This window comes from Pelophylax lessonae (assembly GCF_965119305.1).
Source record: "Pelophylax lessonae genome assembly, chromosome: 10".
Classification (NCBI taxonomy): Eukaryota; Metazoa; Chordata; class Amphibia; order Anura; family Ranidae; genus Pelophylax; species Pelophylax lessonae.
This window is the reverse complement of record NC_138777.1, coordinates 73,111,616-73,129,210: the sequence shown is the minus strand read 5'-3', so window position 1 is coordinate 73,129,210 and position 17,595 is coordinate 73,111,616. Positions and strand designations below refer to the sequence as shown.

General features: G+C 41.5%; 1 protein-coding gene across 3 annotated transcripts in view; it reads right to left on the bottom strand.

The window, feature by feature from the left end:
• RAB3IL1 (RAB3A interacting protein like 1) overlaps positions 1–17,595 on the bottom strand; it is a 59,315-nt gene that overhangs the window by 25,458 nt on the left and 16,262 nt on the right. For all 3 annotated transcript variants that reach the window (XM_082270658.1, XM_082270657.1, XM_082270659.1), the window contains 3 exons: positions 11,145–11,240; positions 7,910–7,987; positions 7,615–7,824 (listed from right to left, as the gene is read on the bottom strand). In XM_082270658.1, coding sequence (XP_082126784.1) covers positions 7,615–7,824; positions 7,910–7,987; positions 11,145–11,240 — 384 coding nt within the window. The remainder of the gene's footprint in view (positions 1–7,614; positions 7,825–7,909; positions 7,988–11,144; positions 11,241–17,595) is intronic.

Genomic DNA, 17,595 nt, shown 5'->3' with positions numbered 1-17,595 from the left:
TGAAGGACAGCTCATCAAAAGTTTATATACACATAACATTTATAGTGGGAAGGTAGTAGAAAACCTAAGACTAATAATGGACAGTCTGTGCAAAGATGCTCCACTGATGATTTGGCAAAGCAAATATAATATGTGCTTTGCTAGTTTGAGATTTGATATTTACTTAGTGTATAATCAACTAGTAAAGGGGACCATTGGATTCCTTACTAGTGAACTTGAGGAGCATATGTTCTATCCTGGAGTATGTGTCCCCCATCCCTAATTCACAAACCATATTAGGTGTTGCCCTAATATTGAAGTATCCAGAGATGTATAGTAACTAAGTAGAACTACTTCACTACTGTACTTAAGTACCGAAAGGCGGTATCTGTACTTTCCTAGAGTAGAATTTTTTTCTCCTACTTCAACTTTTACTTCACTACATTTTTTCAATGATTTCAATACTTCTACTCCAATATTTTTTTTTTGCGCTGCATAGTTACTCGTTACAATTAGAAAAATTACCACTGCCAGAACAGTAGATGGCAGTTTCATGAAGCTCAAAAGATGTGTATTATCAGCGCATACGAAAATAAATGCTACTGTATGTATAAAGCTGCATTTGAAATAATAAAAAACAATATGATGTTCAAACTTTGACTTTTTTCTTTAATAACTACATAACACAGTACTTGTACTTTTACTTTCAGTACTTGAGTAGCAATTTTTTTTTCAAAACGACTGGTACTTTTACTTTCAGTACTTGAGTAGCAAAATTTTTTAAAAAAACTACTTGCAATACTTAAGTACAAAAAATGTTGAATACTTTAGTACTTCTACTCAAGTCACTTTTTGATTGAGCACTTCCACTTCTACTCAAGTCACTTTTTGATCGAGCACTTTTACTTTTACTCAAGTATGGGTTTCAAGTACTTTATACAACTCTGGAAGTATCCTACTCCTTTTTAAGCTATTACATCACAATTGAGAGAAACATAACCAACTAAAAGATAGACCTCTATTAGATCTCAGAAACACAAACTGGAGGTCCATAAATTATGGACAGGGTGCACGTTCTGTGACATTCATCAGGAGGTTCCCTTAATAGTGCACAGGTTGACTAGTAAGGTGTCCTAACATCCCCTTTTACTAATTCATAGAACAAATTAGAAAGCTTCAACAAATACCCACTGCCTGCACATTAGTCAGATTCACAGTGAATCTAAGTTAAATCAAACCAATTCACTCCTGTCTAGACTACACTAAACCTAAATTGACTCAATAAAGCTAGTTGTACACAATCTGACATTGTGGTTGCCAGTTCGAGGGGAACTGTGAAACTGTGCAAAGTGAAGAACTTCATTGACTTTGGCACAAAATAGTCTAAAATAGGTCAGTTTTTAAGTTACCCATAGACATGGGACAATCATTGTCTGCTGTTATAACTTACATTATACAACATTTTCTTACAACAATTGTAGAATTAATCCTGCAATTATGGGAACGAGGTGACTGTGCCAGACAACTGACATCCCTTGGGAAAAAACAATCAATGGTGTTTGATATTTTTATTTAACTACAATTACATTGTCCAGGGTTAAGAATGTGTTAGCTCAACATTTCATATTCCCTGATATGTGTCTGTTGTACCATGTACTTGTATCATGTTGTCTTTGTATTGCTTCCTTTGTGTGAAATACCTGGTGATCCAGCAGGTCTTTCTGCTTTCTTATTTTAAACTGGCCACGCTAGGCAGGAGAGCACATGCTTCCTAGCGAGGTCAGATTTCTGGCTGTATATAGAGCAGTGTCCAATGATCAGACTTCTGCTCCCTTCCCACACAGCCATTCTCTGCGAAGATCAGTGTAATGCTGTTTCTCCACCCCCAGTTCTCTAAGCTCCTTATGCAGCTAAGAACAGAGATCATGTGAACACTTATTAAAAAAAAAAGAAAATGTATAATTTTTTATATATACACAAATATTTTGCCTTTCATTTGTGTTTTAAACTGAATGGGTTGCTCTGTTACTCCTTCTCTTATAGGCATAAAAAACCTAAACATTTAAATGATCTAAGAATAAGTGTTTATAGAAATACACTTTGTTTTGTTTTTAAAATTTTCTAGATTTTTCAGATAATCCTGTTAAGATTTTACTAAAGTAAATGAGGATAGAGAAAGGCAAGCATAGATAACAAGCTGATGGGCAAAGAAGTATAAATGATGTAGATATTAGGTTATACCAGAACAGGAAAGTATGATGGAAGACTGTAAGGCAGAATGGAGAGAAACAGAAAGAGTTAGAGAGCATTGAGATGATTTCAGATTTTTGAGTTATGATGCATACATGATATACAATTTCCTGTTATATCTGTTTTCTATATACCGCACTGTAAAGAACATAATATCACTACTAATAAAATGACATAATAATAACAGCAAAAGTATACACTCTGGACTATATATTGTATATACATTTTCGCTTGGTATTCAACATTTAGGTGGAAAGTGTAATGTTTTTATTTAGTTAATTTCTTATTATTTTTTTTATAGAAACACAGACTTGCTGAGCAGGCTTTGATTTCAGATGAGGGAGCCCAGCATGCAGGGCCGCTGATAGGGGGGGACCACTAGTCCTCCTGAAGGGGACCCGGGCACACAGGGGGGCCCTCAACAGCACCAGGGAATCGGTGCGGTCCGGCAGAGGGACAATTACAGAAGGAAGTCCTGTGTGGCTCTCTGCAGCAGCTGAAAGCCAATTTCTCCCCCTCCTGTCAGCTTTCAGCTGCTGCAGGGAGAGGCACAGACACAGGGCATCATTCCTGTAATTGCTTCTCCAACACCGATCCCCCTCCCTGTTCTACCAGCATCTGATCCCTCCTCCCCGTGTGCCCCCCTTTCACTGTGCCACCCCCCCTCCCAGAGCACTGCAGGCTTCCCTGTCCTGTAAAAAATAACAAATTCTAAAAAATAAAAGAATAGTAATAATTAATTAATAATATTTAAACATTGCACTTTTATATAAGTAATTTAAGAAAATTGTAAAACAAAATAATTGTAAACATTTAAAAAAAAATTTTATTATTTTTTAAATGTAAAAAACAAATAAATGTAAAAAACAAATAAAAAGGGCTAATTCACACAGGATCTCTGTTATGTTTGTGTCCGCTAACAATGATTTTAGTGAAATATTGTCTTGATATATTCAGGGGAGGGCCCTGCCAGGGATGTTGTACGGGGCCCCATGATTTCTAACAGCAGCCCTACCAGCATGACCTGCATACTTTTTGGCTGCCATTGTGTAGCTGATTATTCAGAATGGTCCTGTCTCTGCTAACCTCCTTTCAGTCATTTAGCTATGTGTGTAATTTGTTACCCTTCCAGTCTGGTCTGTTCACAATGTAGGCTATCCAGCTATTCACAGCATAGCAATAAATCAGCTTTGTGAAATGGGAATTGCCTAAAGCCCACCACCTGCCAGCTGCCAGTATTGAAGTATTCATGTGCCATATGTAATGTTTCCCCCCCAAAAAAATTACAAATTATTTTTAGTTCTCAACCTGATAAAAAATGAAAACATATACAGTCCAAAAAGACTATACAATATACTATATTACATTGTGCTGAAAAGAGAAAGGCAGTCTCCTTTGTACAAACAACAAGATATTTGGCTTCCAAGATTACCAAGGATATAAACACTTTTATAGCCTCATTAAAAAGTCTCTTGGTTAGCAATTTGTCTTGGAGGGCCGGGTCCAAATGCATTTTCATACTTTATTAAAACAATCCTGACAATTTTTTTTATGGCATAATTCTGCAAGTCACTTCAACACATCCATTTCCACTCGTAAAGTTGTTGTCAAGACCCCACATAAATGCCATCAGCCATCAGTCCATTTAAATCTCAAAGTGACCCATGTTTGATCACATGCACATTTTTTTGTGTTTCCTCTGTTATACACCTCACACCACATTTCAATAACTTTACTTGTGTCACTACTACACTACTAATCAACACAAAAAATCCTTATGTTTTTTTTTTCCAATAGATCTTATTCCTTTTAAAAATCTCTTTATTCTTTATTGAAGGTTGGAGCCGCATGACACAGACCGCTGCACCAGAAACAGCTTAGCAAAGCTGGGCTTCTCTATGTGTATATGCCTGGTGAAGCTAGTGCATTTAGTCTATAGACTGAGATATTGACACCACACTATTCTGTCTGCATCTTGTAACCCTTTTTATACCAACCTAAGTTCATCTCATTGAATATCCCTCTAAAGGTTGACTAATTGGACCAGCCAATATTCACGTGATCTCTGGTTGTACAGCTGTTGTTTGCCTGCTATCCCTTCTTAATGAACAATTGGATATTAATAAATCAAAAATCGTTAGAAAACCCTTAATTACAAACAATAGATATAGCAATTATATATATGAAGAAACCAACTTGGTGAAACATGTCGGGATGGCTACTCTGCGACTCTATTGTAAACATTTCATGTGTTAAATAATTGATGAATTAATATAGGCAAATTTTAATGATGTGGTCTTTCTATGTTTTTTAATGTTTGCCTTAATAAAATCAGTTTATTTTTTAAGATGTTTTGACCATATATTTTTTCTGGCACCCTAAAAATCCCTAGCTCTCAAATTACTTGAGAGCATTTTCTGCTTCCCCTATACTATAATTGGGATGTGGTGCCTTTAAGAACCTCTCCAAGTACTTTCTTCTTTTTCCCGAGTTTAATCCCTATTTCCCAACCTTCTTCCTTAGATTTTATATCTTACTATGTGTTTATTTTTTATTTGTTTTAATAAGTCAAATTTAAATGTGGAGTATATATGGCCTTATTCAGTTACTATCCTGCTAAACTATGTGATTAAGTTATATTCATCAAGCCAATGTTACTTTCAAAGTGCCAAAACATTCTACTAGTTCCTTTATGGCATTACTGCCAAACATCGTGGACTTTTGACCATAAAACCTATATGAGCTGGTTGGATATCACATTCTAAAACCTTGGACATTAAAATGTATATACTTTGTATAGCCCAGTTGTGTTGGATAGAGTGGGGGGAAGTCAGATTTTTCTATCCAGGCCACAATATAAAGCTGACAGTGGTTCTAGCATTCCCCCTAGGTAACTTAAACAGGCATTTTTACATCTGTCTGTGTTGCTGAGTTTCTTTCAGTTTGGTGAATAGGTTTTCCCTGGGACATTTAAGCCTCGTACACACGTAACGAATTTCCGCCGACCGGTCGTTCGTCTTTTGTCCAGAGTGGTGTCTGTTGGTTGGAATGTGCTCTAGACTGCACACAGAAGTGATGTCATGTGTTGGGTTGCTTTCTTTGTGTTCTTTCATCTCTGAGCATGCCTAGTCTTGCTCATAAGATTTTTCCCCATCGAAATCTGTACTGACTGCACGAAAATCGGACGTTGTTTTGACGGAGGACAAAAATTTTATAGCCTGCACACCAGGATTTTTTCGGCCGAAAAGTCGGAGTCGGTTGTCGAGAGCACCATACTAACAAGCCGAAAATCGGCAGATCGGTCGTCGGACGAAAATTCCCGGCCGAATTTTGACTCGTGTGTACGAGGCTTTAGTGAAGAGAATTCTCTCTTAAGCCCCGTACACACGTACGGATCGTCGTCATACAAACGTTCGTCTTTTCTCCCCGGGATGTCGGTGTCTGTTGAAAAGTGCAAAGACAGCACAAGGACAGCACAAGAATTTTGTCCGCAGACTTCAGCTGACTGCAGAAGTGATGTCATGTAATGGTTAACTTTCCCTGTGTTTTTTATTTTCTGAGCATGCCCAGTCTTGCAAATCTGCGGTCTGTCGGCTGATTTCTGTACTGACAGGCGAACAATCGTCCGTTCTGGTGTCCGCAGACAAAAATTTTCATGTTTGCAAGAAAGACTCTTGTCCGCGGATTGTGCGCAGACAGCTGTCGGAGGCACCATACTAACACGCGTACAATCGGCAGATCTTTCGTCCGCCGGCGTTTGTATGACGACGATCCGTACGTGTGTACGGGCCTTAACTGAGTCTTGGACAGCGGTTTAGCTTGATGGGTGTTCTAACCCTTTATCCAAAAAAAAAAGTTTTGCTTATAGATATACTACCCCAATCTTTTATGGCTGTAACATCTCCCACTCTTCTTAAAAGGCTTTCCGCATCATTTTGGAATTTGTTTGTGGGAACATGTGCCCATTCATCCAAAAGAGCATTTGTAGGATTAGCACTGGTGTTGGATGAAAAGACCTGGCTTGCAATCTGTATTTCACATTCATCCCAAAGGTATTCAGTGGGGTTGAGTTCTCTGCTGTTCACTTGAGTTCCTTTACACTAAACTTATCAAACCATGTCTTTATAGACCTGGCATTTGCGCCTGAATCTACCATTTGCAGGGTTGCCCATATACAGTATTTTTGTGCATGTATTGATTACTACTAATACATTTTTTTTAGGTACCCTTAGATGCAACACAAAACTCTTCCTTGGGTAAGGTTTAATATATGCTGCATAGTCCACTTGAGCTGTCTACTTATCTATCTATCTATCTGGGAACCATGCCTATAAAATGATAATTTCATTTGGAAATGTATCATTATAAAATTCCCATGGCAATGTCCTCCTGCTTCCAGTTGTGTCATCTCTCTTAGACTGTATGGGAAATATTCTCAGTGCTGAACTGAAGGTATCATGGACCCTGGTCAGTGCTCCAGCCATAAGCCAGTTTAAAATAAACAAAAACCTAATTTATTTTATTCTTCCTTCAACAGACTGGGCCTATAATATTGCACTACAGTATTTTCCATTGAGGTAATTTATCCTAAAAAAAAAAAAAAAGAAGAAAAAACACTGTGCTTGGGTTGGATAACTGTAGCTGCCAGCAGCCCATAGGAACACCATACACAATCTAATGCAAAGCCTGTGAAGCCTGTCAGGTATTTTTTAAAAGGTGCATGCCATTTCCATCACTTAATAAACTATGCTAGACGTTTTTACACTATGAGAGCGTTTCTTGCACTTTGTTTTTCGTGTAACTTGGAAGACACGCTCTCATGTCCTTCATTTGGGAGACGTCGGTCTTTGGATGGGATCGTTTGGTCCCATGAAGCGCTGTTAGACCTTTCTGTTTGCACAAGGGTCATTATATTCTGGTAAGGAGCTGTAGTGTACTTTCTGAACCAGGTGTACTCTTTTTATTGGTTTGAGTCTTTTTAGTACATGAACTCTTTTCACTACACATGGTATTATCTTTTTCTTTGTGGGATAAAGAATATATTTTTTTATTTATGTGCTTCACTGCTGGGCCACTATTTAAGGACTTTGAATTAACTTTTTACTTTGGATCTTTATTAGCTCACAATTTCACATTAATTTATGTAGTTATTATTATTGGTGTCATTTATTTTAATGCAGGTTTATATATCTTGATTTCTTAGCATTGTACTTTATCCTTTACAATTTATTCTAATATCCAAGTAGGAATAGAAAACTACAGCACAGACAATAGTTCTGAAATTACACCTCTCCACAGATGAAGTATTATAACTAGTGCATAACTCTCTTATAGCCCTCATTAAATCCCAAAGACATGTACAAAAAATACTATAGTTGACTTCACCTCTTTGCCCTCTGTGTTGATTGGCTGGGCTGGAGGGGCAACCGGCACGACAGCGGCACAACCTGCGCTCTTGTTGCGGGCATGGCCTTTGCGTAGTGCATTCTTGGAAGGGCTTTGTAATTGGGGGTGCAGCTCACGGTTTGGAGAAGACGGAGTGGAAGTGATGACCAGTGTCTTCAGAGCAGAAACTTCAGCCTGCAGCATATCAATCTAAATAAAGGCAGAAGGAAAAATCACAAAGGTCAATATATAAAGGAGTTGGAAGGCCATCACTGTCTCACTAATGTAAAATTACCTTCCCATGGGCTTCTCTCAGTTGCTTTTCAGATGCAGCCTGCTTCATATTAGCTTCACGCACCATTTTATGAGCCTCCTGTCATAAAATATAAAGAAATAAAGAAATGAGAAAGCAAGCCTAACTCCCCTGCTCACAGGCAGTGGAATTTCTCCCTGCCTTTGGTTTTGGTCCCCGTAATATTAACCTTTTCTAATGGCTCTCAGGTGAAAACACTAGCACAAATAATTTTCACACAGTTTGGAATCGGATGGCAGAATACACATGCTGACGCCCAGAAACAAGGCCACTAGGAGCAGTAGAGGCTTACAAGCCTGGTAGAAGCCCTAAGGGCTGCACATGTCAAGAATCTGGACCTCTATGTGAGCAGCAATGGCTGACCTGTCTTTCCTTACGCAAATGTGCTTGTGGTACTACAGCCCACCCAGTTGAAAAACTTTCCAATTAGCACTGATAGGATTCTGGAACTATCCTGTCCCACACAAAAAAGTGTCACCTTATTGACTAATATAGAGGTAAAGTTGGGTAACTCTACAGAAAGCCCAACTTGGCCATATGATATGAAAACATTACATACTAGAACCAAAAAAGCTAAAGACCCTCCAAGACACAGGTGTCAAACACAAGGCCCGCGGGCCGAATCCGGCCCTCCAGGCCATTTTATGTGGCCCTCGCACCTCTCCTGTAGCTGCAGGAGAGCTCCAGTCCTCCTCCAGACCTTATACTTTCTGCTTTCCAGCAATGCCTCCAGCTTCTTCCCATCAGCACCACAAGCTAAGGGAGGTGCACTGTGATGTAAGGGAGGGTAGGGGACTCAACTTTTGATGGTGGAGAGGCTCTTGACGTCTTATGTAAGGGTAGGGGATGCTCTTGACATCTAGTCTTAGAGATACAACCGGCCCTTTTGAGGGCAATCATAATGCTGATGCAGCCCGCGATTAAATTAGAGTTTGACACCCCTGCTCCAAGACATCTGACATTGCTTACAAACACTGCTGTGTGGATAAGGAAACTAGACTTGTACTCTACTAGGGCAGCTGAAAGGGGTTTCCTTCAACAGAAAAAAATCAGAAATTAACAGAAAGTCAGTTTGATAGGGAAGTACAAAACAAGAACAGGGAGATCAGTTCTTGACCACTGACACTGTGGCAGCCTCAGAACACTAGTCAGCTTTCAATAGTCAGTTCAGATCACGGCTTCATACATAATTGTCTGGAATTCGAAGGTAATATGATGCATCTGTCAAGCAGGAAATATAACCCAGTAGATTTATAGGACATGTGGCTTTATTCCAGTAACACTGAAAAGATTCAGCTGTGTTTACAGCTTTATAGACAAAACAGAGGAATTCTTCATAGGACTAGGTCATGTTGAAGGGCGTTCTTTTCTAACTCTGCATTTGCTAGTCAAACGTAAATGCATGCTTAGATTGGCAGATGCTGCTTTTGACAAGAAAACACTGCACATCTCCAGCTTTATCTGTAAATCCTTTGCACCTCAATAAGACATGCTTCATCCAAAAAAAATGCAATGCCAAGAAAAACAGGTCAAACACAGCCTCTGAACTGCCATATGTACTACTCAATCAACGTCAATCACGAAAGTCTAGAGTTCTAGCTCTACCTCTTGGCCAGTGTGTTAAGTGGAAACACAAATCTCACGGTTCAGCTCCTGATTGCCCTCCAAAATCAGAAAAGTGGTTATGGAGCTTGTATTTAATTCACAAATTATTTTTAATTAAAATCCCAGTAGGTACACGCAATCCAGTATAGCAACAGATGCTAATGCATTTCGGCTAGAAAAGCCTAACAATGGCTCATTTGTGGATCACATATGGACTCTAGTGTGAAGTGAACACTTTTCTCAATGGATATTGCTGACCTCCACTTGATGTGCATTCCAAATGCATATCATACAAAGGAAAATAATGTCCATCAACATAAGCCCTTAGTTACCATAAATACACAATCATACCTTTTATAAGCAAGACATCATTGGGGTTGTATCATATTGATTTCTTTAGTATAATGGCGGGGCCACAGCTAGATGACCCACTTGCAGATCTTCAAATGATTTCTGCCCACAGCAGGGTATCCTCAAACATTGAATAACAGGGAAATATAGAAGCACACCAGATTTTATACTGTGTAAAGTCACTAAACAGGTGCCCCAGCCTAAAATGTTCAGATTAAATAAACCTGACATGTCCACAGGTCAAACTTCTCACTGCAAAGGCCTGCAAAGACCCATTGGCATTGTATGTCCCCTGTAGTGCTCCTGTATTCTGTGAAATGTCAAATATGTGCCAGGCCCAGCCACATGTCCATCCTATGCTTGATGCATGCAGCATGTATCCAGGACAGCTACTATTCTCTATGGTTGGGTCCTCTTTATGTGCAACACTTCACTGGATGCAGGAACACCACAGAGACATAAATATTTTGAACATGTCTGTTAGAACCAGGGCCGGTGCTACCACTAGGCAAACTAGGCGGCCGCCTAGGGAGCAGTCATGGCCAGTGCCACATTCCTCTCCTGTCACCTCCTCATCCCCAATGGATGTCACCTCTAGAGAGGGGGGGACTTTGTATATGAAGGGGGTGTAGGGTTAAAGGGGGGCAGTGTGTATATGAAGGGGGTGTAGGGTTAAAGGGGGGCAGTGTGTATAGAATGAGGGGGTGTAAGGTTAAAGGGGGCAGTTTGTATAGGAAGGGGGTGTAGGGTTAAAGAGAGGCAGTGTGTATATGAAGGAGGGTGTAGGGTTAAAGAGAGGCAGTGTGTATATGAAGGGGGGTGTAGGGTTAAAGGGGGGGCAGTGTGTGCAGGAAGGGGGGACAGTGTGTACAGGAGGGGGAGAGTGGGGTTAAAAGTGGGGGGGCATTATGTACAGGAAGGGGGAGCAATGTGTTTTTTTTTTTTTTTTTTTGGGGGGGTGCAAGTAGCTAGTCTTGCCTAGAGTGCAAAATAGTCTAGCACTGTCCCTGGTTAGAACCAATTTTTGAGTCTTGTAAAACAGGTTTTTGGTAATATATTCTACAATTGCCTGAAGTCAACATCCTTTTGCAGCCCAAGGTGGAGGCCAACAATACTTCTAAATTTGTGACCACAAAGTACATACTGTTTATAGGCACTTACAGAATATTAACCAGCTGCCAAAGATATGAATGGGTGGATGAAATGTTGAGCTTGTTGTGTTAACTAAGAGGAGGAAAGAGTAAGTTGCATCAAAATATACCTCGAAAAGACTAGCTGTCAGCTCCTCTAGTTCTTGTTCCAGCTGCTCTCTGACCTTTGATAACCTCTCACACTCTTCATCTCTCAGCTTCAACTCCTATGGTTAGAAAAAGAGATATATATAATTAGCATCTTGTAATATCTCTCTCATCAGAGGCATTGTGTTAGATGCAAATCTGGTTGTATATAAAGAACAACTGTAGCACATATACAAAAATTATACTAGGAAAGAGATGGTTTTTTTTAGCTATGATACTTATTTTGTATGGTAGATGTTAAAGAGGTTAGTTTGAAGAAGAGGTTGGCACCATTCTTTGTAATGTACTAGGGTGCTGAATGGTAATGGAGCTTGTCACTCCATTTTTCACAACTAATCTGCCCTGGTCAAAGGTAAATAGTATAAAGATGCACATTACTAGACTAGACTACTATATCTCAACAGGATTTGTAATGTAGGCATCTGAAGGTGGTCTCACATGCCATTACACATCTTCATGGGTACCCTGGAACCAGTGCCGGAACAAGGTCATCTAGAGCCCAGGGAGATCATACCAACCTGTACCCCCCCCCTCCCAAAATGTATGAGCATTATGTGTCAGCAAAAATCCCCCCACTGAGCACTAATCCCCATGCCTACCCCCTAGGTATAAATTCCCCCTTTGCCCAGGACAAATCTGCCCACTGCTGAAATCCCCCCTCTCACTATAAATCTTTGCCCTGCCCCAGCATAATGTACTAGTATGGATCGCATACTAGCACATTATGGCAGACTCACCTAAAATCTAAGCCCTCCAGCGGCGTGCTGTCACTGCTAAAGACGCTTCCATCCTCACCCGGTCTTCCTTTCCGACTTTGTCGGCTTTGATGATATGAATGGTATGCGCACGGGAGTCACTGTTTACTGCATGGCTCTGAAGTATGGCATTCCTTCAAAGAGCATGCCCCGGTGATCTCACCGGCTCCATCTAAAGTAAATATCTCCTAAACGATGCACGTTTAGGAGATATTTGCTGTAGCTATAGGTAAGCCTTATTATAGAGTTTACTCCTACTTTAAGTGCCTTTTGGAAGCTTCATTATTCGTTTTAGCTGAAGTATGTCTTTACAATGAGACTACGGATCTATAAAGTGCCAAAGAGTTTGGCCCCCAGCTATCTGAAAGAACACCAGGAACCCTTTGTTACTCTAAGTCTCATTCCTTATACACAGAAAAATAAAAATGGCAAAAAGACATAATTTGGATTGTGCGCATTTGGCAATGCAACACTTTAGGGCTGTCTTCCCTTCACCGCTCAAGAAGCGATATCTCTGTTGATTTTCAAAGTCCATCTCAAAGCACAAGTTCAGCTTTAGTCTTCCATAGACTTCACATTCCTCCCCATTTAGGTAATAAACTGTAAAAAAATGTAAGCTTTCGAGTTCCATGGGAGACGTTACTATACACATTTTTTTTCGTTATGTATTATATTGTAATAAGAATTTGGCTGATATAGGCATTGGCTCAGAGTTTCTTTTGCTTAGCTTGCCTTTAGGGTTGACATATGTGTGAATTGGATACAGTTTTCACCGCATCCATCTAGCCTGACATGCGAGTGTGACCGGCTCTCAACGGGGCCGGTTCACACATGTCTGGGACGGCCGCTGTGCATTTTCTAAAGGGGCCCTGTGCGTTTTTGGGTGCGGTTCAGGCGCAAATTCAGGCAAAACTTCGGACCTGAATCACACCTGAACCGTTGAATAGAAACGCACCGGACCCCAGGCTGAAAAACCGCGGCCGCACATATGTGAACCTGGCCTTAAGGTCACTTTGTTTCTAGAAGAAAAGGAGTTAGCAGAGAGGATTCTACACCAGGAACTGCCATAAAACACCATAAATGCTAAATATAAGCAGCAAACAAGCAAAGGCCTGCAATTGGAATCATTTACTGCAAGAATAAGATTCTGTTTAACTTTCATTTTCTACTGCAGATTAAGAGAAATAAAGTCTCTGTTCAATTTTTATAACTCCTAATGATCTTAGTGTATATCTAAACCCAAGAACAAACAATTGAATATATTGCAGCTCCCTGGCCAGATGTAACTGCAGCAGTTTTCTTTTAAAGGTCCTTTCACAAGGCCCGCATCCACCGATGGAGCCATTCTGATCAGCAGGGATTGATCCGCCGATCCCTACTGAGCAGGCGGATGGCAGTTCCATCCCCGCTCTGTGTGCGGAGATGGAGCTGTCAGATCCCCGCTGTCCTCTATGGGGGAATCGAATGAGAACAGGCCGCCTGTCCATTCTCATCCGATCCCATCCAATCCGCTGGACGGATGGAAAATATGGTTTCCATCCTTCTGGATTTCACGGATAGGATCGGAAGCGGATAGCAGCGGGTGTCAGCAGAGATGTCTCCACTGACATCCGCTGCCCCATAGGGATGCATGGAGCATCCGATCACATCAGCCTGAAAAACTGACAGGTGGGTCTGATCGGATCGTTCGTGTGAAAGGACCCTAAGGCCCCTTTCACACTATCCATCCATAACATCTCCACAGAACTAAGCAGAGCTGAAACGCCTTTTGATATTCCAGTACAGCACAGGCAGAGTGTACAGGCGGTTAGAAGTTCACTGGATTTTGGCAGGAAGAATAGGTAATTTTTGCATCTATTGAAGGGATATAACAAAGCAATTTCAATGGTATAGTTATAAAAAATGGAACAAACAGAGGTTTATTGTTAGTAAGTGGCATGCTCTCACTTGGGGCTTCTAATAACATAAAATAACTGATAATTCCGAAACAAAAGTGTAACAGTTTGGTTACTGACAAATGTGTTAGGAAATATCCATTCACTACGACAGTCTTTTTCACCATTTTATAGCCGTGTGCTTTAAGTCCCAAACCTCCCTCCTCCTTTAGTCTTTTTCAACTTCTTTACCCAAGAGGAATCCTTAGATTGATTTCCAGTTCTCAGGGAACCCTTGCTAAAATAAATTTACTGTCATTTGGAAAATTCCCATCCATTGGTGGTCAGTGGGAAGAATCCCCCCCTTTTCTTCGGTTGTTCTTTGAATGCAGCTAAAAAAGATTATTGGTGTCATGTTGCGGACTCTGCCAAGTGGTGTTGACCCTGGAACTATGCAGGCACCACCAGATGGAAGAGCAATCAGCCTCAATTCAAGGAACCCCTTGCAACCTCTAGAGCAGGGGTGTCAAACTCAATTTCATCGTGGGCCGCATCAGCATTATGGTTTCCCTCAAAGGGCCCGGTTATATCTGTAAGATTAGACGTCCAGAGCACCCCACGCCCCCTTACACCCTTACATGAGATGTCAAGACCCCCCACCATCAGAAGTCAAGAGTCCCCCAATTCCCTTCCTTACATCACAATGACCCCCTTACCTTGTGCTACTGCCAGGAAGAAGAAGCGGTGGATCAGGGAAGAAGAAATTGCAAGGTCTGGAGGACGACCAGAGGAGGGCTTGGGTCAGCTGATAGAGTCTGCTGAATGCTGAGACCAGGGGAGGCAGAGATAAGGTGATGTTGTGGCTGCACAGAGAGGTGCAGGATCTGTAGGAGGAGTTCTGCCCTCCTCTCTGCTGCAGACTGCTAAAAAGGGGGGGGTGGGCAAAGACGAGCCTTTCTGCAGCAGCACAGAGAAGGACAGGATCTGGCAAAGAAGTTCTGTCCTCTCTGCTGCCAACTACTGAGACAAGGTGAGTGCACAGACAAGGGGGTTCTGCAGCTGCAGGAGAGGTGCGAGGGCCACATGAAATTGCCTGGGGGGCCTTTCCCCCCCCCCCGGGCCTTGTGTTTGACACCTGTGCTCTAGAGGAACCCTGGTTAAGAATGCCTGCACTAGAGTAAACAAGATAGGGCCTGGCAGATTATACAATGTGGTGTCTATGAAGGCTTTAGATATGAAAGATAAATTGCACTTACAAAGTAGAGATTTTATTAGAACATGTAACTATGTAAATCAACTCCCACCAGGTGACAGGTACAGATGTAGCAACTATCACTAAAGATGGCAATAGAAGAGCATGCAGTGACGGGCAGCACAGTGACTAAGTGGTTACCACTTCTGTCTGGGAGCACGGGCTGTTGGCTGGAATCCCAGCCATGGCACCACCTGCCTGGAGTTTGTATGTTCTCCGGTTTCCTCCTACACTCCAAAGACTTGCTGGTAGGTTAATTGGCTCCTGTCTAAATTGGCTCTAGAATGTGTATGTATGAATGTGAGTTAGAAACCTTAGATTGTAAGCTCCTTGAGGGCAAGGACTGATGTGAAGGAACAATATATATATGTAGAGCACTGCATAAATGGTCAACGCTACATAAGTACCTGTGATAAATAATGTGAAAAGCTGTAAAGGATATTCAGCAGTCCAGGGGTTAAACTGCTAAACATCATCCAGAGTTGTAAGCACTAAATGGGGATTGAGTTTTCAGCCTGAACAAAAGTACCTCCACTTACACGTTTCAAAGCCTTCTAACGAAAGGGCAGGGTCTCAAAACATGCAAGTGAAGGTACTTTTGTCCAGGCTGCAAACCTAAGGCCTCCTGCCAACAGAATCGCAGTTTAAAATGTTTAAAGTAGAATTCCTACTACATCTAATCTTTAAATGCTCCTTCATTCCTCCTAACACCTATGCTGACTAACCTGTGTAAGAAAGATCTGTATACTTACCTATTTTCAGGGCATTCCAGTCACATGATCCAGCTCCCCTTTGTCATCCAGCGCCAGCTGCAGGGGAGAGGAGGGAGCGCTAAAAACAGATAGACCATAGTAAGCCTATGGGCGGTGCTTACTGTGCCCATATGGGAACGGGGAGGGAGAGTGCTCACTTGTACCCCCAAAGGCAGGCTGAAGCTGTTCCTTAAAGCAAATAGAGTTTAAGGCAGCACTCCATCTTAAATGCGATGCTTCTCCGATAATTTACTCTTTGTAACCCATGACCCAACTTCTTTAACATTTTACATTGTTCTCTACAGACAGCAGTTCCTCATTATATGTCACCGCTCCAGGCATTGCCAGCCACTGTTGAGCGCTCTGTATTCCCCTCTGCAGCCTCTGATGGCTGACAAAGGGGAGATCATGTGACTGGAACGGAGCGTCCAGGAAAATAGGTACATTTACGAATCTTTCTTATACAGGTTAGTCAGAATAGGTGTTAAGAGGAGTGAGGGGACATTTTTAGGAAGTAGTTATGTAGATCCCAGTAATTTTTCTTTGTATGTGTGGTACTCTGTGCAGATATTCCAAACCACCCGGGGGGGGGGGGGGGGGGACTGCTGGGGACATAAAAAGGCCAGACAGACCATGCCATACTAACCTGTGTGTATACTAGAGTCTTTTTATGTCCGCCAGCCGTATGGAAATATAGGGTCCTTCTCCACAAGCTTTGGTACATTAAACAATAATGGTATGACACTTTTAAACTCCCAACTTGGTGCAATTGTTACAATATTTTATTATAGGAGTTGAGACTCTTCACTTCATAATTTGAGTGAAGATTCACTTTAATTATCCAATCATGAGCAGATGAAATAAATTAACTGGACCACTCGACAAACTGATAAGATGGCTAAATATCATAGAACCTGGGAACTGTGGATAGAATCCTACAAGCCGTCCTCCTTTGACCCAGAGTCATTGCTCCTGTAGATGTTGGAAGTAGCAAACAAAAGTAACAGGTGTGCAGGTACTAAGAAGCATTGTCTTTTCTTTCTTTTCTTTTTCTTTCCCCTTCTCTGTTTTGGTTTGGGATGAGGGGGTCTCGCTCTCGGTCAGTTGGTGTCAGGGCCGGCCCTACCATGGGTCCCGCAGGGTCCATTGGACCCAGGCAGAACTTTGAGAAGGGCAGCAAATTGACACCCAAGTTTTTTTCCCAGCAGTTTTGTGTGTCATCAGTTTGCGGCGCATTATGGGTGGCATTTCCCTATCTCATACTGCCAACCGTAGTGCAAACTGATGGGTATAAGGAGGCAGAGTGTCTCCTCCAGGGAACATCCCTCGTGTGATCGAGATGTGCGCAATGACGTCAGACATCAGCGCACTCTATCTCATGCAGGGCATGCTGGATCTTCTAGAGCGGTGGGTGCAGCAGACACAGGAGTGACAGGAGCACTGAGGACAGACAGTGGGTGTTTGGTGGACCGGTCCAGTGGTAAGTTATTGAAAAAGATAACAGTATATATAATATTTTCTAAATTTTATATCTATATAAAATTATGGATGTGGGGGCCTTTTGGTGGGCATGATTTTTTTTTTTTTTTGAGAGGGTAGGGGGGCGGGGGGGGGGGGCAACATTTCATTCTTGGACTCAGGCAGCACAATGTCTTGGGCCAGGCCTGGCTGGTGTACATTAAGTTGTTTTTTTTTCTCCTGTTCTTAGTTACATATTACACTCCTCTATTCCTCTCTTAGAACATGGAGCACAGCTGCCACTCCTGTATAATTTCTGCTAT